The sequence below is a fragment of the Ovis canadensis genome, chromosome 6 (assembly GCF_042477335.2).
Source record: "Ovis canadensis isolate MfBH-ARS-UI-01 breed Bighorn chromosome 6, ARS-UI_OviCan_v2, whole genome shotgun sequence".
Classification (NCBI taxonomy): Eukaryota; Metazoa; Chordata; class Mammalia; order Artiodactyla; family Bovidae; genus Ovis; species Ovis canadensis.
In genome coordinates this window covers 77,697,609-77,721,116 of record NC_091250.1, presented here as the reverse complement: position 1 = coordinate 77,721,116, position 23,508 = coordinate 77,697,609, and the positions used below count along the sequence as shown (strand labels likewise).

At 39.9% G+C, this 23,508-nt stretch overlaps 1 protein-coding gene across 9 annotated transcripts in view; it reads left to right on the top strand.

Moving 5' to 3' along the window:
* ATP8A1 (ATPase phospholipid transporting 8A1) overlaps positions 1-23,508 on the top strand; it is a 228,163-nt gene that overhangs the window by 115,193 nt on the left and 89,462 nt on the right. For all 9 annotated transcript variants that reach the window (XM_069594047.1, XM_069594044.1, XM_069594046.1 and 6 more), the window contains 3 exons: positions 129-268; positions 16,541-16,679; positions 21,680-21,744. In XM_069594047.1, coding sequence (XP_069450148.1) covers positions 129-268; positions 16,541-16,679; positions 21,680-21,744 — 344 coding nt within the window. The remainder of the gene's footprint in view (positions 1-128; positions 269-16,540; positions 16,680-21,679; positions 21,745-23,508) is intronic.

Sequence of the window (23,508 nt, the reverse complement as noted above, 5' to 3'; positions counted from 1 at the left end):
CTCGAGTCAGACTTCAGCATCCTGAATCAGTGTTTTTGAAGTGAGAGTTTGTTCAGAACAAATGCAAGTGTCAGATTTCTGAACAAAATCTTATCTGATGTTGCGGGGGGCATGCTCCCTTTTTTCAGGGTTAAGAACCTTGTGTTTTGCCGTGGCTGAGATTTCAGAGAGCGACTTTCAGGAGTGGCGAGCCGTCTATCAGCGTGCATCCACATCTGTGCAGAACAGGCTGCTCAAACTCGAAGAGAGCTACGAGTTAATCGAAAAGGTACAACCCTTCTTGTGAGGAAAGTTTGATTTCCAGAAAACTCCAGCCTTGTTTCAGGGGGCCAGTAAAATAAAAATCAAAGTGTCTTGACACACCACTGTTGAATCTCCTCTGGTCTAAGCATTGACAACTCAGTTTTTTCCAAAAATTCTCTGGACTGACTTGGTATAGATTTTAGCTCTTTTCACAGTTTTGGATCAAATTGAGGTTGATCCAGTCTAGCAAGCTGCTTGCCAACATCTTGCATTGCACGCCCTCTCCCCACACACAAACATGCATAAAAGCTGCATATAAGTGTGTATAGATGCAGTGGGCTTCCCTGCTGGCTCAGACGGTAAAGAATCCAGCTGCAATGCAGGATACTCAGGTTCGATCCCTGTGTCAGGAAGATCCCCTGAAGGAAGGCATGGCAGCCCTCTCCAGTATTCTTGCCTGGAGAATCCCCATGGACAGAGGAGCTGGCGGGCTACAGTCCATGAGGTTGCAAAGTTGAGCAACTAAGCACATAATATATAATATAAAATAATGTAATAAGTATACAGCTGTGTTACTCCATGAAGTGAAGTCACTCAGTCATGTCCGACTCTTTGCGACCCCATAGACTGTAGCCTATCAAGCTCCTCTGTCCATGGGATTTTCCAGGCAAGAGTGCTGGAGTGGATTGCCATTTCCTTCTCCAGGGGATCTTCCCGACCCAGGAATCGAACCTGGGTCTCCCACATTGCAGGCAGACGCTTTACTGTCTGAGCCACCAGGGAAGCCCGTGTTACTCCATAACCAATAATAAAGAACGTACAAGTGAGCAATCCAGTGCTTATACCTGGCCTGTCATTGTTCACTTAGATACATCCATCATTTGTACCACAACTATAAATATCCTCTCTTTACTGATAAAGAAACCAGCCAAAAAGCCATGGATACACTGTGATGCTTCATAAACAGCAAGAAAGCTTGCTTCCTGAATTCAGAACAGCAAACATTTTTATGTTGTACTGACTGTGTGCCAGGTGCTATTTGGAGCACTTGAATCTTCAACCTACTTAATTAAAAACCTACTTAATCTTTGTAGCATTCCTTTGAGGTAGGTAGTGTTAATTATCGCAACTGTATAAGTGGAGAAATCAAGGCACCGGAGAGGTTAAGTGATTTGGCGGACATTCCTCGGCACATAAGAATGTAAGTCAGAATTCTTACTCTGGCTCAAGTTCAGGCTCTATAAGTTTCCATTAAATAACTTGCTACTTACATAATTCCTCCAGCTGTACTCCTGCTTGTGAGGCGTAGACTCAGGCTTTGCCTGTTGGCCACAGTTGATCTCAGCTCCAGGTGAGTCGTGGCTGACATGTTTTTTTCTTCCTCTGTCAATGTGCTTCCTGGTCCTTCCTGTCCCGAGTGGTAGCCAGCACTAAGGATGCGTCCCTGGGCTCTCCCCACAGGCCCCTCTCTCCCCACGTGCCCTCTGTTCTGTGCAACCCCAGGCCTGGAATGCTCCAGCTGGAGCTGGTGTTCTCTGCTATGTGGTTACCTGTGACTCTCAATACTGCCCTCCTGTCTCCTCAGTAGACTGAGATCCCCCTAGAAGCTAGTTTGTTCCTCGCCCCTCCCTTATATTTGAACTTATTTTGTATCGTCCTTATTCCTCAGAAGACTTGGGGTAGAATGTATGAAACCTTCCACGTTGATAAACCCCACCTCCACCACCAATTTTAGATGTGTACACCCACCAGGAGACTTGTTATCAATCCACTTACTGAATTTCTCTCTTTCTTTTCTAATATTGTATATCTGCTTACGTCTTTGGAATATCATGCAGTGAAATAAAATAATATTTTATTTATGAGACCATGACCATAATCTCTTTCATTGTTTCCAAAGTCACAAATTGTTTAAAAGCACTAATAGTATTACTAAATTTTAATCTTGGCTTTTCTTACTCTTTGAGAGGGTTTCCCTGGTGGCTCAGACAGCAAAGAGTCTGCCTACAATGCAGGAGACTGGGGTTCTATCCCTGGGTTGGGAAGATTCCTGGGAGAAGGGAATGACAACCCACTCCAGTATTCTTGCCAGGAGAATTCTATGGACAGAGCCGCCTGGCCAGCCAGATATAGTCCATTAGGTCGCACAACTGAATGACTCACACACACATAATCTTTTGAGAAATTAAAAAAATTACTCTGCTTGGAGATGATTTTTTTCCTCCTGTCTCCTTTCGTACACAGCCTGAATATAATTTAGACTTTTCTCACGTGGCAATGATAGAATTAATATATAACAACTAACAATAAATATATTTTAAGTGGATTCTAACCATTAAATTTTGTTTCTACTTGAAACACTCTGGAGCAAATTCTGGAGTTGAATGTTTAATGTGAATAATGTTTTTACTGAGAATGTCCTAGAATTTATAGGTTGAATTTTATAGATTTAACAGTTGTGTGTGTGTTTAATATCTGTTATTAAATTTTGACTTCCCTCTTTTAACTAAAACAGATATTCAGCCTTTCTTCCAGCAGATGGTGATCGTGAGTCACATTGAAATTTAAGCTGCCTGGGGAAATCCATTACATATATTTACATATTTTTAGTTTACAGATACAGAAGTCTCTCTTAATACCTCTTACCTAAAATAAATGAAAAGAGAATTTATATCTAATTCCTTTTTTACTTAGTGATAAGTCATGCTCTCTTAATTTTTATTGAAAAATCAGAAAGATAGAGATTGGTTCAGCCAGCATGTTCTGAGTAAGGACTATATCCCCTGAATCTATAGTTTCTTTCAGTAATTAACTTAATTAACTTTTATTAGGTGATTGATAAATGCTAGATATCAGGGACGCCCAACCAAATAAGGAACACTCTGAGTGTCATGGTTTGAACTAATTCCTCCAGGAAATCCAGGAGTGACCCACAAGCTTTCAGGAAGGTGGTAGTTTTTTAAATCAGCCTCAAAAGATTATTTTACCCACTGAAGACGAGCAGAAGTCTTTTAGAAGAAAATGAATAGGAACAAGAACACAGAGGGGTCCCTGCAAGTAAAAGCTTTTCTGAAAAAAATGACTTTCCCAACCCTGATCATTTGGGAACTGTAGGTAGTCAGGGTGCTAGCATGTCTCCCTTTTGAGCTTCCATTCTTTATTAAAATCAGCTGGGGTTAGTATTCAGTGGAAGCTGTGGGGAGCTGCTGTCACACGTGGTAATGAGGCAGGTTCCAACATATCAGAGCAGATTCTGCTGCTGTGTCACTAACTATAAATTTAGCTGTCATAGTCCTGAAAGTGAAAGTGTTCATTGCTCAGTTGTGCCCGAATGTTTGTGACCTCATGGACTGCAGCCCACCAGGCCTCTCTGTCCTTGGAATGCTCCAGGCAAGAATACTAGGGTGGGTAGCCATTTCCTTCTCCAGGGGATCTTCTGATCCAGGGATCGAACCTGGGTCTCCTGCATTGCCAGTAGATTCTTTACCTTCTGAGCCACGAGGGAAGCCCTAGTTTCATCCATCTGGGCTTCTTCCTTGGCTACTTTAAATGAGACTTGTTTATTATGTGATCTGTTTTTCTTGTGATTAGGATCTATTTTTTTATATTGACCATAATATTGGGCTTTAGCATGTAAGCTAGTGACTTTCAAATTATTTTCAAGTCTCTCTTTTTTTAAAGAGTAGAACCTCTTTCTCAAAGTAAATAGTGCCTGAATATACTTACCTATTTTTAATATGTAGAATATATAAAAGCAGAGCTGTGCTGGTTAACAAGTGGAGGAGTGGGGAGAAGCCCCTAACAGGCTCGCCCCTGACAACCCTACCTTGCCCTCATCATGGTCCATGAGGGGCTTTTCAGGACTTTGAGACTGTGGAGCACAGTTTGGAAACCAGATGATAGTCCTCTTGTCTGAAATTTTTTTAGGAAACATGCTTCTCAAAATTGGTATAGATACTTTCTCTCACTTTTCAACAAAAGATCAGGTCATCCTGTTGTCATACATATGACATTGCTGGACATATTTGAAATAGTGATGACCAATTAATGGTATTATGGCATTATATTAAAGACATTCAAAATACAAAAGATTTGTAGAGCTCTTCCTGAAAACAAGAATGTATTTTAATGTTACAAAATAAATGACAATTTTATAATATCTTTAAGGTTACATCCTGCTTTCTATGTTATCCCTCCAGTGTTTGTTCAAACAGGTAATTCCATTTTCAAATTTTAGTTAAAGCCTTTCTTTCCCTTGGGGGCTTTGACTCCTAGCATAATCTGAAAAAATATGTCCAAATAGGCCAAGAGCCTCCCAGGAGATAATGCCATCTGTCCTGTGGCAGTGCTTTGTGACATTTCTCCCCAGCGCATGTGAGCTCTGGAAGGTCCCCCTTCACCTCCAGGGTACAGTAAAGGAGAGAGAATGTGGGAGGCTGGACAAAATGCTCCTGATGGACTTTTCCCTAGTGACAGTCATAGTTAGAGGATTTAGGACTTTTACATCCATCTGTATAATGTCATCAACATCTCTGCTACATGGTTGGATAGTTTGGACTCCAGCACTTTCATTCAGATGTTAGACTTTTCAGGATTAAAAAGAGATCATTTCTAATGCTATGAGTTGTTTCAAGATGTTCCTGAAACATTTTTTTCTATTACTAAATAAAGGTCAAGAAGATGACATTTATTACCGGGAAACCCAAGACATTCAGGAACAAGAAGGCTCACATAGTTAAAATGAAGAAGGGATTATGAGAATCACATCATATACTTGAGCTGTCTTGACCCAGTTTGAGGATAATTGTAGCATCACTTGGGTTTTGTGGACAGGAAACACCTTCCTCTCTGTTTATCACCCCTTGAGAAAATTTACAGTTGTTTCATTTTTCAGACAACACGCTTGACCTGCTTTACCTTCTTTAGCCTCTTTCTTTTGAAGGGCAATGTATTTGGATTTATAATTTAGATTATGAAACCACTTATAGTGTTGGTCTGTGTCTTTAAATATTAGATTATTTTTTAAGTTAAGAATTTATTTATTTGTATTTTGTCATGGAGAAATTGCAAATAAACAACAGAATAATTAGCAAGCCTTATACTTCTTTAGCAATGGTTTCTCTGAAATGTCTCACATTCCTGATTGATCTGCTACTTCACATGTATTTCTAAGACAAAATTTATTTGCCTCATACCCATAATGTGCTGATGAGTTCCTTTGAAAACTAGTAGTACAGAGGGGTCTGATCTTACTTATGGGGAATATTTTATAATTAAACCGTTGTTTGAAACATAAAGGTATTCCTTCATGGTAAATAGAGTTTTTGAAAAATTTTTTATATTTATTTGCTTCAATAGAAAATGCAATTATATCTTTAGCATTAGGTGAATTGCCTTGTAGTCATTTGAGATGCTTACAAAAGCAACTTATTTATCTTGAGCATTGCAGAAAATAGTGAGATATATTATATAATACATGTCTAGATTGGGCAATGATCAAAACAGTATTTCCCTGATGATGACATTGTTCTTGTTTTCTTTTCATATTTTGAGGCATAAATTGCAAAATATGCTTCTTGAAAAACGAAAATTTATGCTTCTGCCAAAGTTTTTTTTTTTTTTGGTTAATTATGAATCAGAGACGATCATTTTTGAACTTAATAGTAATCAGGAAACTACAGTTTTGGCAGCATTTAGCTCCCCTTTGAATCAAGCTATGTTGTGTATTATATGTACAAATTTTGTAATTCACAATTAATATCTATCCTCCACTAGACTGAAGCTTCATGAGAGCAGGGTCATTTTATCTTATTTGTCTCTGTGGCTCCAAGAACTGCCCGTCTGGCTGGTATTAATCACTGAATAAATATTTGATGAATAAATGAATGAGTCAATTAAATAATTAATTCAAAGGCTGAATTTACTTAGTGTTTGCTTAACGAAAGCCTGCCTTCTATTACCCACATAGTGTGTGCTTTCTGCACGTGGAATATGTTGATTTCAAATGTGTTGTCACTAAGGATGTGACTTTAAGAATGTGTTAGAAAAGATAGATAAGGATTTAAAAGAATCCATTCATTACAAATTTAGACTCAGCCATAAAAAAAAAAAAAAACTAAACACCCTGTTTTCCAAGTTATTTAACATATAAATGTGGGAAACACATGGTTGGAAAGATTCAACAACAATGCCCCATGCCCCAGTGCTTGTCAGGTGCTGTTGTGGGCTCTGGGGGCATAGAAAGGGACAAAGATGGAAAAATCGTTGTCTTCGTTTCAATGCTGAGAGTGAGGTAGTATTGAACACTGGAAGGTGTCATGGCAGACAGGACCTAGGACCCTGGGTGCTGTGACAGGCACTGAGCTAGAACAGCGAGGTAGTTAGTGATCTTTTTACATTATTTCCTTGATTCCTCCCCCCACATATGGTTGACGTTTCTGGGATTTTTTTTTTTTAAGCCTGCCTTGATGTGGCGTAATATAGATCAACCATTACACTCTGGTGACTAACAGCAGTCCAGCACCCTTCCCAACGTGTGGCAGTGAGTGGTGTAGAGGATTCCTAGAGAAATATAAAGCTTAATGAAAAACAGAACTTTTCCTGAACATTTATGACTGCCAAATTCACAGTAACTTCTGTATTCGCATTGAATGCTTTTTCAGATAAAACTACCCAGTTCTATTCTTAGTAGCTGCCAATATCACTTTCGTTTGTACTAAAAACTGAAAAGTACTAGATGAAAATTTACATGATGTACTGGTGATTTCGTGGTTTCAAATTCCAGTAGTTTCCTGTTTTACTGTTTGCTTAAGAACATTTGCAGTCTGTCAGCTTATCTACTAAGGGGACCTGCCAGTTTTAGAGACTTTACTAAGCTCCACGTCCCCTGCTCCTCTGCTCCTTAACTTGATTATTTAGTTCCAGGGCTTCTAACATAGGGTGTGCAAAATGAGCCACTGGGGTAAGCAAGAAAATGTTATAACCTGTATTGCTACTTATGTTTTATCTCACCTTTTTTTTTTTTTTACAATTTTTTGTTACATTTTGCAATACATATAATTTGTTAATATTAACAAAGCAATTGGGTTATACAAAAAGTATAGACATCCCTAGGTCTTAAGTAAGTACTCAACATTTTTTCCTACCTGACTGCTCAAATAAAAAAAAAAACCAAAGCGAGAGAAAGTTGAGATAAACAGTCAGTTTTCATCCTTATACTAACTCTAGTACAGCCATCTTATTAGCCTTGTCTTGCTAAGTGGGCTTCCCTCGAGGCTCAGTGGTATAGTATCTGCCTGCAATATGGGAGTGAGTTGAGTTGAGGTGAGTCACTAAGTCATGTCCAACTGTTGCGACCCCATGGACTGTAGCCCACCAGCCTCCTCTGTCCATGGAATTCTCAGGCAGGAATACTGGAGTGGGTTGCCATTTCCTTCTCCAGGGGATCTTCCCAACCCAGGGATCAAACCTGGGTCTCCCGCACTGCAGGCAAGATTCTTTACCGACTGAGCTACCGGGGAAGCCCAATGCAGGAGACCAGGGTTCAGTCCCTGGGTTGGGAAGATCCCCTGGAGGAGGGCATGGCAACCCACTCCAGTATTCTTGCCTGGAGAATTCCATGGACAGAGGAGCCTGGTGGGCTGCATTCCATGGGGTTGCCAAGAGTCGGGCATGACTGAGTGACTAAGCAGCAGCAGCGGCGACATATCCAGTAGTTGGCTGAGCAGGGATTCAAACCGCAGTTCGGTCTTAATTCCAAATTGTATGTTCCTAATCCATATGTTATTCTGCTAGTGGTTTAAAAGAAAGCAAGAATGTATGTAAAACATTGGCATCTTGAAAAATAAAATGCAACCACTCATATAGTTGAGCCATCATGAAATCAGCTCTTGGAATTGGGAGACATGGTGTGTTCAGGACCCGTCCGCTTAGGAAATGAGATAAGCTGTGTGTGCCCTGTGTGATGTAATATACTCTATCCTCCTGCAAGGTGAAGGTGGGGATTTGCTTCTCATGATTTTCCCTCAACTCGTCTTTTGGAGTCTTCTTACTGAAAGTACTTAGTGTTCCCTTAGATCTCTAATCCCACGCTCCTCCTTTCTGGTGATCAAACCCTTATTATGAATGCTTCGCAGTAGACTTTCCACAATGGGTTTTGCTGTTTTCTCACTCAGATAAGATGGATGTGTTGTTTTTGCTGGCTACACCCAATGGCCTCTCAAATCCTGATTCTTTTCAGCTGGGTGTGTGAATTCTGACCTTATTTGGCAAGCCCTTGGCTGTGTGAGAGTTCAAATATGATTACTGTGGTTTAAAAAGCACCAAGATAAAAACTGCTTCTTGGCCTGGGTGGCACGATTTCTCCAAAACCAGGTCAATGAGGCATGCCAATGATTTAACGCTCTTAGTCTAACCCAGCTTTAGCTGAAAGGACAGAGGTACAAGATTCTCTTCTCTTAAATGCAACCATTTGTTGCGTGCAAAGTGATTTTGAGAAGGGAAGCCCAAGAGTGAATGATGTCCAGTGGAATGCAGCATTCTTGGAGAGCCAGCATTATGGAATGCCTCTGAGAGGCCCATGGCCATCAGGGACTCTGTATTCCAGAGCTTCCATATTTTAAAGCTAACAAGTGTGATGACTGCCTTAACCTCTGAACTGGTCTTGCACCCTCCGTTCTTCCTATTCCATCCCCAGTTGGCCACCAGTGAACTTTCTGAGATATAAATCTGATCCTGTCCCTCCCCTTCTGAAATTCTTCTCCAGATGCCCTGTGCCTTTGGAATCCCCAACATAAAAAAATAACCACTTTGATTCTCATTCCCTGCCAGCTCTTCCAGGCTCATCGTTTTCCTAACTTACTATTCAGAGTTTGAGATGACTGATTCAATTTTATCATCAGAACAACCCTATTACATTAACGTTATTTAAATCATCACATGCCTCCCTTCATTTATCGGTTCCATATTGACTAAATGGCAGCTTCTCAAACACAATATGCTTTAGCATACCTATGTCTTCGCACATGTGATGTCTTCTGTTTGGAATTTCTTCATCCATCCCTCCCCACCTCTCCCTAGTGCTTGGCTAAGTCTTAATTCTTCTTTAGGATTTAAGGTCAGATGTTAACTGATGTTGGATGGGTTTTTTGAGCCACCCAGACTAAGAAAATACTTATTTCCTGTGTTTATCTTTTGTACTCACAGAAAATTTTGTGTTTACTTTTAAGATCATATATAGCATATAGTCATGTGATTGTTTAGGGAGAGTACTGTTTTTCTCTGACGGTAATCATATATTACAGTTGAGAGGCTTTGTCTGTAGTTTGGGATTGGAAGGAGAGGAGAGAAATGGGACCAGAGGACCTAAGGCCAGGCCAAGGAAGAAGGGTTGGAGCTGATCAGTCAGAATGGAGGCCAATGCAGAGATGGGCTGCTTGCCACTATTCCACATCAAGGGTCTGCAAACTCCAGCCCAAGAACCACTTCTACCCACCACCTGTTTTTGTAAATAAAGTTTCATTAGAACACAGCTCCACCCATGTGCTTACAAATTGTCTCTACAGTGACAGAATTGAGTCATTGCAGCACAGAGTGTATGACCCTCAAACCTGAAAATATTTACCATCTGTCACTTGATAGAAGGAGTTTTGTCAGCCTTGCTGGAGATGAGCAGTTAGGTCCTCAAACCAGCAGCTTAGTTACCAGCGCACATTTCCAGGTTTTACCAGACGAACTCAGAGAAAAGCTCTGGGTATAGAGTCCGCTGATCTGTGTAATAAGCCCTTCAGGTAAAATATGAAAACCCCTGCTCTCCATTCCTACTCCTGTGGCTAAGTACTTGGGGCTTGATGACTGCCGGGCAGCAGAAGTTAGGAGAAACAGATGTAAAGCAAGGAGGGTACAGTCAGAAGACAAGGCAGGGAGCAACCCAAAGAACAGGTTCTGAAGCACAAACCCCAGGAAGAAAGGGACTCTGGTTGTGTCCCACTGTCTTGCCCAGAATGGCAGGGGTGTGTAGGTGTGTGAGAGAGAGACATTGCAGGCATGCATGAGTGGGTGGGTGTGTGAATGCAGGCATGTGTGTGTGCTTGGAAGGGAGTCCGTCCTAGAGTGTGAGTCTGGGGCATACAGGTGGAAAACAGGACTGAGGCTGAAACCCCTTCATAGAAACAGATTAGTACTAAGAACTGAGCAACAGAGACAGATGTTTCAGAGTGTGACGAGTAATATATGATTCTAACTTTCATTTAATCTCAGTCTCACTCCTCATTCCCTGCCCTGGGATGTGTATTATTCTTGGTATCTTGTTCTTACCCTCCCAGCTCAGCTGTACCCTGATTCAGTCTTGCATAGTTTACTCACCCTCCCCACTAACTGAAGGAATCAGTGTAAACACTTACCAGTATCTGATATTTCTCAGCTATGGAAATGTTTCTTCATTCTCCAAATCACAGTCTTATTTTATGTTGTGATAAAGGTTACCAAATGTTACTAGTATTTATCCATATTTACTCCAGTGATAACATTTATTTGTCAGTATTATTTCTTTTTATTTGTCTTCAAAGAAACTTCTGCCAAATAGTCCGTGTTGTGATCTGAAGCCCAAGTTACTATGCTTTTTCTCATTTAGGAACATATCACAAACTTTAAAAAAAATCCAAAATAGATCTAAACCCTGAGACAATATTTGTTAATGTGGAAAAAATCACTTTGAGGTTCTGTTATATAGTAAAATATACATGTATTGAGGATAAAATATAGTTTCTAAATCTGTCATAATACATTTTGCCATAGTTTTTAAGTACTCTGCATGAAGCTTTTTATTTTTACTAGGGTAGAACTTTTATATTTTTATCTTTTTAAAAAAAAATTACATCAGAAAAATCTAAAAGAGAAAATAAGATTGTTGAGGACTTTACTGGGTAAATAAATATTATTTCATAATTTTTCAGTGATAACTAAATCTATGTCAAATAGGTATCAACTGAAACCTTTATAACTTGGCACAGTTACATTTTGAAAGTAAAATTAGTGTTTTAGGCTTTTTTTTTAAATTCCGTAAATGCCATGGGAATTTTATCACGTTTCAACACTTGCCGAATATGTAATTCCCATAGTGACCATTAGTGGCCATCTGTGTAAGGTAATACATGTTTGGGATGAAATTGATTACGGCCTAAACACTCTTGTGTTAAGATCAGGAAAAGCACGCAAAGTTCAAATCTTTTTTCCTAATGATCGTTATGTAGCTAAAGATATTAATTTCCAGAGACTGAACAGTCTATCACTCAAGATCTAATCTCACAACAAATGACATCGAAGGCAAAGGAAAGGAAGCCGCAGAGCCCGTCCACTAAAATTAGTAAGTGCCCTGCTCGAGGAGCTCTCAGGATACAGGGGAAATGAACAGGCTTTCAGATGCAGTGTCTCATTTACAAGCAGCAAAGTAAACCACTGCAGTTTTGCTGAATATTCAGAAATGTTTCATTAGAAATTCCTGTTCTCATAGCCACCAACACACTGCACATTAGCCTGCTTATGACATTTCTCAACATGTACATTGCTGGCCCTACATCTTTGGTACTTTATTTTTGCCTGGTTTGAAAAATGTTTCCTTTCTACCTGTACAAAACCAGCTGCTTTCCTTCTTTCAAATGTGCTTTCCATATAATCTCCTCCCCCGTGCAGTCATTTTATTTTTATTAGGCTTGTTCACAGCAGTGGATACCCATGTACTTTCTGTGCTCATTTATCCCCTTAGAGTAGAACTAGAAAATATACAAATGTATTTGTTTATTTATTTCTAATTAATGTATTCACATCTTGGCTTTCATATTATCTACCCCAGGGTTTTTTAAAATATTACCAAAAAAATTTAATTTTTTGGTTTAAAATTTTTGAGAGCATGTATTACTCAACTATCTTCATGGGATCCTTTAAAAATCTTATCATGCCTTCTGTAGAATATCTAACATTTGAAAACAGCTCTGTCCTGGTCTTTGCTGGGATGTGGGCCAGAATGATTTAGCTACTAATGCCCTAAGAGTAGCTGAAAGAATTGATGAAATCATTGTCTCAGCGTTGAAATTCATCAGTTGTGAGGCTAGCATAGTTGATGCTGAACTGGTCTTCCTTTTCATTCTCGAACTTCTTGATGATAATTATTCATCAGGTTTTGATAGATTTCAAATCTGCTTCCCATTAAAGATAATAAAGTAATGCCATGTTTTTAAAGAAGGAAATTTGCCTTCCTGTCGTATATATTATATACTAAGAAGTCATGCATCAAGTTCATCTAATAGCTGCGTAAGTTATTTGGAGTGTATTGAAGGGAAAATGGGCTAGAGTGCAACAGTACTTCAGAACATTTGGATCTGGGTGTTTTTGTTTTTGTTTTTTTTCCTTTGTCATTCACTCTCTGCAAATATATCAAATTCTGACTATCAGGGTTCTGGGGATACAATATAAGGATGAATAAGACATGGTCCATGCTTTTTCTTTCAATTTAAAACTTTACTTTCTTTATAAAAGACTCCCCAGAGCCCTTCTTCAGCATCACCTCAGTATTTGGGCTTACAGGGTCTCCCTTGAGTCAGCACTTAGTGCTCAGGCCAGCATTCTTACAAGGAATATGCCCAAGACAGGGCCCTACCCTCCCTGTTGCCAAATTGGGACATCAGCCTGCAACCAGAGCGACAGCTCCATTTGGTCCTCTCCTTAATATTACTTAAGTAGAGAAGTACTTGAATAAAGAAGTCAGTACTAGCCCTTAACACACTGATGCCCATTTCATTTACTTCAGCCAACATTTATGAGACTGAGAGCTGACTGTTGTTCTGGGCACCATCGTTGAGCGAAGGGACAAGAATGGGATGGGCAATACAGGCAGTCTTGGTTCAAGCCCTGCCCTTCCATAATCTTACCCCCGTATGTCACTGTTGTTTATCACTGCCCTTATCTGGGCTTCTGTCACCTCATTTGTAAAACAAGGAGCTTGGAGACATGGTCCCTACTTTTGAACAAAACTACCAGAGTCATACGTTTAAGCAGCTAACCTTAATATGATAAATTAAGGCCTTCCCTGGTAGCTCAGATGGTTAAGAATCTGCCTGCAATGCAGGAGACCCAGGTTCAACCCCTGGGTTAGGAAGCTCCTCTGGAGAAGGGAATAGCAATCCACTCCAGTATTCTTGATTAGAGAATTCCACGGGACAGAGGAGACTGGCAGGCTGTAGTCCATGAGGTTGCAAAGAGTCAGATACGACTCAGCAACTCACACTTTCACTTACAAGATGTGTAAAAATGGCAAAGCTCTATCAGAGCACAGCAGAGGGAAAAAACTTGAGTTAAGAAGTAAATGAAAACTTCAAAAAAACAGTAGCTTTTGAATTTGGACTTATAGGGTGAGCCAGAGCAGCGCAGTGGGGGATATGTTTGTATCTATGTCCATAAGTATACATGTAAATACATGCGTGTATGACCAACCTAGATAGCATACTCAAAAGCAGAGACATTACTTTGCTGACTAAGGTCCGTCTAGTCAAGGCTATGGGTTTTCCAGTGGTCATGTATGGATGTGAGAGTTGGACTGTGAAGAAGGCTGAGTGCCGAAGAATTGATGCTTTTGAACTGTGGTGTTGGAGAAGACTCTTGAGAGTCCCTTGGACTGCAAGGAGATCCAACCAGTCCATTCTGAAGGAGATCAACCCTGGGATTTCTTTGGAAGGAATGCTGCTAAAGCTGAAACTCCAGTACTTTGGCCACCTCATGAGAAGAGTTGACTCATTGGAAAAGACTGATGCTGGGAGGGATTGGGGGCAGGAGGAGAAGGGGACGACCGAGGATGAGATGGCTGGATGGCATCACGGACTCGATGGACGTGAGTCTGAGTGAACTCCGGGAGATGGTGATGAACAGGGAGGCCTGGCGTGCTGCAATTCATGGGGTCACAAAGAGTCGGACACGACTGAGCGACTGAACTGAACTGAATAGACAAACAGTAACAGAAGCAGAAGATATTAAGAAGAGGTGGCAAGAATACACAGAAGAACTATATAAAAAAAGATCTTCATGACCCAGATAACCACAGTGGTGTGATCACTCACATAGAGCCAGACATCCTGGAATGTGCAGTCAGGTGGGCCTTAGAAAGCATCACTACGAACAAAGCTAGTGGAGATGATGGAATTCCAGTTGAGCTATTTCAAATCCTAAGAGATGATGCTGTGAAAGTGCTGCACTCAATATGTCAGCAAATTTTGAAAACTCAGCAGTGGCCACAGGACTGGAAAAGGTCAGTTTTCATTTGAATCCCAAAGAAAGGCAATGCCAAAGAATGCTCAAACTACCACACAATTGCACTCTTCTCACACACTAGTAAAGTAATGCTCAATATTCTCCAAGCCAGATTTCAGCAATACGTGAACCGTGAACTTCCAGATGTTCAAGCTGGTTTTAGAAAAGGTAGAGGAACCAGAGATCAAATTGCCAACATCTGCTGGATCATCGAAAAAGCAAGAGAGTTCCAGAGAAACAGGGGACAACAGAGGATGAGATGGTTGGATGGCATCACTGACTTGATGGACATGAGTTTGCGTAAGCTCTGAGAGTTGGTGATGGACGGGGAAGTCTGGCGTGCTGCAGTCCATGGGGTCGCAAAGAGTTGGACACAACTGAGCAGCTGAACTGAATGCATGTGCACACATCTGTGTTTGAGCTTTGTGGCAGAGACTGTTAACTGGCTAATTTACTACCTATTCCCATCCCCATTCTGCCTTGCCACCTCCACTGAGTCTAGAAAAGTTAAATGTTAATAGTTAGGGATGGCCATTTAGCACCATCTGGCCAGTTGCTATATTCGGAAATATGCTGAGGAATGTTATAAACCCTTTTGCTCTTCAGATAAGAGATGGATACATTTGGTTTCACCTCATTGTTGTCTTCACAGTGGTGGTTGTAGCTGTGACAGTTACATTGAGACATTGAGAGAGATCTAGAGAATGAGTGGAAATATAGTCAAGCCAACCATCTTTTGCCCAAAATACCTACTTCAGTACTAATGATGTAAGAAATATGGAACTTTACTTAAGCTACTTTTAGTCAGATTTTCCTATTATTTATAGCCAAAAACATTCCTAAGTAATAGACTCAGCAACTATACCCACACACACTCTCTCAATTTTACATGTTTGTATATATATTTAACTTTATTTTCCGTACCTACCAAGACTTGGGGCTATTTTTAGACTTGGGTTTTGATGAAAAGTAAATAGGACTTAATGTTAGAGAAAAAATAGAAAGTGGAATGCCTTCTTCGTTATTACCAACCCAGACACTATCCTTTGCAATCATTTCCCTTGTATCTGTTCTGTCCTTATCTGATAGTGGGAATGAAACATGAAGGCAAGCAGGAAGAGAAAGGTTGAGAAGAGAGATAAATGCTGAAGTAGTTCATTGTGGAGGTTAGGTTATGGGGAAGATGCCTAAGACTAAGAATTAGTTTGTTGTGGCTTGCAGAACACCCTTGGGAAGGGTTCCCAACTGGTGGCAGTGCCTGGTCACGTGATAGATAGGTTTAAATCCTAGTTCGTCGTTGCACATACCTATGTATTTAGGACCAAAAACCCCATTACCTGTTTCCATTTGGCAAGCCAGGGTTCCCTAGCAGCCAGGAGATTGTTCTCCCTTTCCCTCCATTTAGGAAGTTGAGAGAAGAAACCATTTTTCTTTGTCCGAGATTGGAACAGCTTTCCGCAGAGTGTTTTGGTTGTGTTCAGTCTTAAAGATACCATCAAATAAGCAGATCTTTAATGGACTCCGACCTTCCACCACACAAACATGGAACCATGTGAAAAACACTCAGCCTGTTCTTTCTTTCAGAGACTAATGCTGTCACTCTGTTTATTGCGCCTTTATTCATCCTAACTGTATTGTGTGTCTACATTTCCTGACACTGTATCCAATTGTCATTTAATAATGTCAGCATGTAACTTTACTCTTTTTCAACCAGGTCACTTGGATTATTCTTCACCGTGGTGACCTTCCATAGTTTGTGTTATTTTTTCTTGGTAGCTGCCTGCTCCTATTTAACTGTTTTGGTAGCTTCCGTCTTCTGTCAGAAGTACTGGATGAGATTTAGGGATCCTTGAGAGAAGAAAACTCCATGGGATAGTTGGAATTCACACTGAATTCATGGATTATCATTTAGTCTCTGATTTTAAAACACTTTAATGTTTTGTTCTTAACGACTCTAAACCATTTTCTTAATCTTAAAAATGTTGCTGCTCTTTTTCTTCAGAATCTTCAACTACTGGGAGCTACAGCCATTGAGGATAAATTACAAGATCAAGTGCCTGAAACCATAGAAACTCTAATGAAAGCAGACATCAAAATCTGGATCCTTACAGGAGACAAGCAGGAAACTGCCATTAACATTGGTAACTCACCTAGTTTAAACTGTTTGTCATGGTGCTTTTTAACATGTTTTGATACATTTTAGAAGATAGATTTGAGATATTTCAAGATTTGGAAGATTTAGTATTTTGAGATTTCCTTATTTGTAGTTCCACTCAGCTTATCTATTTACTTATGGCCCCAGAGCCCCCTTTAAAGATGCAGTGATTATGTATACAGCCAAACTTTAGCTCTTGCAGCCACATAGTGCCCTCTCTCACCTTTGAACTCTGTCTGCCCCTGATTCACCTCCATAATTGACACGCGGGGATGAACTTTCTGCAGTTGTCTGCCAGAGTCTGGAGACTAGGATTATGGCAAGCATGTATACTGACACTTGTTTATGTGACCAATGATTATTTCTAAGATAGGAAGTAAGGTTTTGCCAGTTTTCATTGATCTAACAATTAATTCTGATTTTACAGAAAGAGGTTATATTCGTCAGCTTGGGCTGCCATAATAGAATATGGCATATTAGGTGACTGAAGCATCAGAAAGTTATCTCTTCACAGTCCTAGAAGCTGGAGTCCCAAATCAAGATGTCAGCAAGTTGGTTTCTCCCGAGGCCCCCCTCTTGCTTACAGATGGTCACATCCCTGTGTGTCCTCGCCTGACCTCTCCTCTGTGGATGCTCAGAGCGTCTGGTGTTCTGTCCTCTTCCTATGAGGACACCAGTCCTGTTGGATGAGGGATCACCCTTATGATCTCATCTAACTTTACCTCTTTGAAGACCCTGTCTCCAAATGCTGTCGCATTGGTGGTTGGGGCTTCAACGTATGAACTGGTAGGTGGGGGCACAAGTCAGTCTGTAACAGAGGAGAAAGGTCATGTTTGCTGGTAGAGGCCTGTAGTACCAATAATGTGCAAAAATATAGTCATTTTCCCCCCAAATTCAGCAGTAGTATGTTGCCTGACACTGTGAACCCTGACATCAACCTCTGGATGATACTGATGATACAAATTACACACAAAACTCTCTCAAAATTAAAGAAACCATTTCAGGAGTATTCACAAACTAAAACCACAGTTTTTGAAAGTCATTAAGTATCATCTATGTAAAAAAAAAAAGTGAACGTGAAGTCGCTCAGTCGTGTCCAACTCTTTGCGATCCCATGGACTGTAGCCTTCCAGGCTCCTCTGTCTATGGGATTTTCCAGGCAATAGTGCTGGAGTGGATTGCCATTTCCTTCTCCAAGGAATCTTCCCAACCCAGGGATCGAACCCGCATCTCCCACATCGTAGACAGATGCTTTACCATCTTCGATCTCAGCCAAAAGGCCGAGAAGCAATAAAAGATTTTAGCTAATATTCCTTTTAGAAATGTGAGTAATCAAAGAGTATATTCTGTGATAAACACTATACTTATAAATACAGTATTTATATTAGATAGTATGAATACTATAAATTCATAGTAAGTTGATGTTAATAGGGGAAAATTAATTTTTGAAAGAAAACTAGGACTTCCCTGGTCATCCAGTGGTTAAGACTCCACACTTCCACTGTGGGAGCATAGATTTGATCCCTAGCCAAGGAACTAGGATCCTGCAGGGCACAGGGAACACCCAAAAACAGGGAAAAAAAAAAAGAAAAGAAATCTAGCCAATAAAATTTAAACCTACAAGCCAAGCAAGTTGTTAATTTTGATTATAAAAATTATCACTGGTGTTAGAGACAAAATGAAAAGAAGATGTATGAGAATACAGAATTCTTCAGAATCAGGAGACCTGGAAAACGCAGATATGATAAAGCAGTGTAACTACAGATAGAGGGGGAAGGTATGGTGGTTAAGAGTGAGCTGTGGGGAAGATGAACAGTCCTCAGGATGGTCCTGGATATGTAGCCAGTGTGAAAATACCTATGAAAAGGAGAGAAGGGTGGTGGTTTCTAGTAACCCTTAACTTCTAGAATCCTAAAAGTTGTTCCTAGAAAAAGGAAACTAAGATTCATTCATTCAGCAAATGATTATGGTGCATGTGGTACCAGGTATCAGTTAAGAACACAGAACAAACGTGTTCTGTGTCAGAACCTCTGCCATCGGAACTCAGATTCTGGTCAGGGAAACAGACAGTAAAATAAATGAGAAAAACACATAATATACTTGATGGCAATAATTGTTCTAAAGAAAAATAAAGCAGGGAAGGGAGAATAGGGCATTACACAGAGGGGTTCAATTTTAAATCAGGAAGTCAGGAAGAAGTATTGAAAAAGTGAAAACCCAGAAACAACCTATGAGAAGAAAGGGAGCTTGTCCCTCAAATGATTGGGGAGAGCTATCTTCTGTCCTACAGAAAGAGCGGATATGCCCAGGGCTAGAGGAGGAGAAGAGGTGAGCGGTGTAACAGAGCTCAGGTTGGATGGAGCCACCTACACTGTTGTCCAGTCTTGGCATTTACTCTGAGTGAGATGGAAAAACCACTGCATGGTACTGAACAAAGTGGAGGAAACACTTGATCTGACTTTCCTATTAAAAAAAGAAAAAAACTGTATGTATCTGTCTGGCTGCTAGACTCAGAGTAGACTCAAAGGGAAGCAAGCATTGAAGCAGGAAGGCCAGAGGCTGTTGAAGTAATAATCCAAGTAGGACATGATGATGCTTGAACCTGGGTGGTAAAATAGAGGTGGTGAGGAATGGTTGGATTCTGGATGTATTTTTGAAGGTACAGCCAACAGGATTGATTGATAGATTAGGCACAGTACGGGAGAAAGGAAGGAATCCCAGGTAACTTCAAGGTGCTTTAGCCTTAGCAATTGAAGGATGGAGTTGCCATTAACCAAATGAGGAAAACTAAAGGAGGAACGTGTTTTCTGGAGGGAAAACTTCCTTCCTTCTAAAGGGAGATTAAGAGCCTGATTTTAGATATGTTAAGTTGAAGATGTTTATTTTACATCTAAATGTCTGCTATTAAGTAGGCACTGCCATGTGAGAGTCCAGAGTTCAGGAAAGAGGGATTTATGAGTTCTAGAATGGTCAACATTTCAGTCCAGTTCAGTCGCTCAGTTGTGTCTGACTCTTTGCGACCCCATGGACTGCAGCACGCCAGGCTTCCCTATCCATCTCCAGCTCTCAGAGATTGCTCAAACTAATGTCCATCAAGTCAGTGATGCCATCCAACCATCTCAATCTCTGTCATCCCCTTCTCCTCCTGCCTTCAGTCTTTCCCAGCATCAGGGTCTATTCCAATGAGTCAGTTCTTCACATTATTGGAGTTTGTTCACAGTACTGGAAACTCACAGTATTGGAGTTTCAGCTTTAGCATCAGTCCTTCCAAAGAATATTAGGACTGATTTCCTTTATGGACTGGTTTGATCCTCTTGCAGTCCAAGGGACTCTCAAGAGTCTTCTCCAACAGCACAGTTCAAAAGCATCAATTCTTTGGTGCTCAGCTTTCTTTATAGTCCAACTCTCACATCCATATATGAATATCTGGAAAAACCATAGCTTTTACTAGATGGACCTTTGCTGGCAAAGTAATGTCTCTGCTTTTTAATATGCTGTCTAGGTTGGTCATAACTTTCCTTCCAAGGAGTAAGCATCTTTTCATTTCATGGCTGCAATCACCATCTGCAGTGATTTTGGAGCCCAGAAAAATAAAGTCTGACACTGTTTCCACTGTTTTCCCATCTGTTTGCCATGAAGTGATGGGACCAAATACCATGATCTTAGTTTTCTGAATGTTGAGCTTTAAGCCAACTTTTTCACTTTCCTCTTTCACTTTCATCAAGAGGCTCTTTAGTTCTTCACTTTCTGCCATAAGGGTGGTATCATCTCCATATCCGAAGTTATTGATATTTCTCCCAGCAATCTTGATTCCAGCTTGTGCTTCCTCCAGCCCAGCATTTCTCATGATATACTCTGCATAGAAGTTAAATAAGCAGGGTGACAATATACAGCCTTGACATACTCCTTTTCCTATTTGAGATCAGTCTGTTATTCCATGTCCAGTTCTAACGGTTGCTTCTTGACCTGCATACAGATTTCTCAGGAGGCAGGTAATTTGCTCTGGTGTTCCATCTCTTGAAGAATTTCCCACAGTTTGCTGTGATCCACAGAGACAAAGGCTTTGGCATAATCGATAAAGCAGAAGTAGATGTTTTTCTGGAACTCTCTTGCTCTTTCGATGATCCATCGGACGTTGGCGATTTGATCTCTGGTTCCTCTGCCTTTTCTAAATCCAGCTTGAATATCTGAACATTCACAGCTCATGTACTGTTGAAGTCTGGCTTGGAGAATTTTGAGCATTACTTCGCTAGCGTGTGAGATGAGTGCAATTTTGCGGTAGTTTGAACATTCTTTGGCATTGCCTTTCTCTGGGATTGGAATGAAAACTGAGGAATGAGTTCACAAAAAGAGTAAGTGTGGATGGTACTGTTTTAAATGTGAGCTGGGCCAAAAAGGTTGCCTGGTTTTGTCTAGCCACATTCAGCTATAGGCACACAAGTGCAAGTGGGCAGAGTTGGTTTGATCAGCAGGTGAGTCTGCCCTGCACCAAGTAGAGCAAAGCAAGAGAGAGCGGGAGAAAAGAAAACGTGATAACAGTCCAAGGGCAGGGAGATAGTGGTGGGATCAATGGTCCAAGAGAAACCCAGACGACCTCCTGCATCCTTCTCCCACTGGCCCATCTTCTGCTCTACATGTTGGTCACCATGAAGGGTATGCCATATGCGTTTATCAGTTTTCAGAACATTGAGAATCCTTACTATACTCTCTTTCCATGTTCGTCTATCAAGGCAGCCTTAACCTGGCAGGTGATGTCCTTGTATTGTATCCCTCTTTTATAGCAAGCAAGAGTATTTCTTTCTCAAACTTCTGCAGATCTAGAAGACAGCTGACTGACATCTTTCCTGTTAAAATAGATAACATTTTAATTTTACCAAATAATATAGATAAAATTCAGAATTTTTGTAGTTTTAGCATTTTAACATCTTCATCTTCTTTCTCTAGAGAAATTAATTGTGTCAACCAATTTACTCTGTTTGGACATAGGACACTCCTGCAAACTTCTGAGGAAGAACATGGGAATGATTGTTATAAATGAAGGTTCTCTTGATGTAAGTAAGATTATCTTTTTGAAAGACTTTTAGTAACTTTCCTTGTATTTTATATTCAGCTAACTGTTGAGATATTTTGTTTTCCTGGGTTGAAAGGTGCCTTATTACTATCATTCTGCTGGAACAAACGTACACTGTTTTGAATCACTGATGTAAATAGATGCTAGTTTTGTGTCTTTAACAGCTAAAAGAAATTGCTAATCGTTGTGAGACCAAAAAGGTGCTTTACAAAAGCATTATATCAAGAGATTGCTGAGTGACTACAGCTTCTTTGTTTCTGCCTATTTTGTATATTTCAGTATTACATACATATTATATATGTAATATTTCAGTATTAATATTTTACTTCTTTTTTTAAAAAATGTGAAAGCTATTGAACAACACCAAATAGCCAAGAGTCAACTTTTTTTTAATGTCTGAAATTCAGAGCTAAAATAGAAATTCCTAGGATGTCTTTTTTCATGACTATGATTGCATGAAGTTATATTTGGAAAAGAGGGAAAGATTTTTTAGAAGTATAAAAGATAAAAGTTAACCCCCCAAAATGTAGGTGATGACCTGTAAATATTTCAAAGGAAAGATGACTGTTTGCAATTTAAGGTGGAAGACAGAACAGGAAAGGTGATATACAGCTGCTTGAAATAGCCGTTGTGACGCAAAGAGCAGAACAGAGGAAACCTGGTAACTAGGGACGTTGGAGAAGCTGAGAGGCCAGCTCTGTGGAAGGGATGGTGAAGAGGTAGATGTTTAGCAATTGGGTATAGACAGGGAATTACATGTAAAAAGAACTTTGTTTCTGATTTTTAAACTGGAATGATGATCTCTTTATTATTGTGCTTAAAACCATCCTTGTGATGCGCTTCCCTTTCTTGTGAAGTCTTTGAGCACCTTGTAGCCTGAGGAATAATATATGATTTTGCAATCATGGGAACTGCTTATGCCTTTAATTATTGGAGAAGTGCTTTTTGTGAACCAGGCTTTAATCCTAAAAACACAAACAAAAACAAAAAGCGAGCCCTCCAAAAGCTTACAAATATTAAGAGAAGTAAATGGCATACAAGTAATAAAGCAAAACAAATAGGTAAGTAAGGTAGATAACTTGCTGTGAAAATATCATGAAGTTTAAGGAACTATTTACAAAATAAGTGGTATTTAGTTATATAAAGGTGAGTAAAACTTGAGTAACTGAGTAAAAGGAGAGGAAGCAGAAAGTGAGTGCGAGTTAAGTTCCTCTTTGGGGGCCTGAAAGAGGAATATTAAACTTGAACACAAGATTATAGTTTTTTAAGTATGTTTTGTTTGAATAAATATAGGCACAGAATGTAAAACTTAGAAGTTATGAAAAGAGAAAATATAGATGGTAAAAAGTGAATCTTTCACCTTTGTTTATTTTATTGAAGTATAGTTGATTACAATGTTGTGTTAATTTCCACTGTACAGCAAAATGACTCAGTTTTATATATATATGTATATGTATAGGCACATATACATATATGTATGTATGTAATGTGTGTGTGTGTGTATATATATATATATATATATAGTTTCATATTCTTTTCCATTATGGTTTATCATGGGATATTGAATATAGTTCCCTGTGCTACACACTAAGACCTTGTTGTTTATGAATCTCCCACCTTTATATCCAAGCTACTAGTTTACCTCCCCAGGGGTGGCCACTAGTTCCAGTCTTGTGTGTTCATCCAGAGAGGTTCTGCCATATCTAAGGGATTTATGTGCATGTCAATTGACACATCCTTTGTT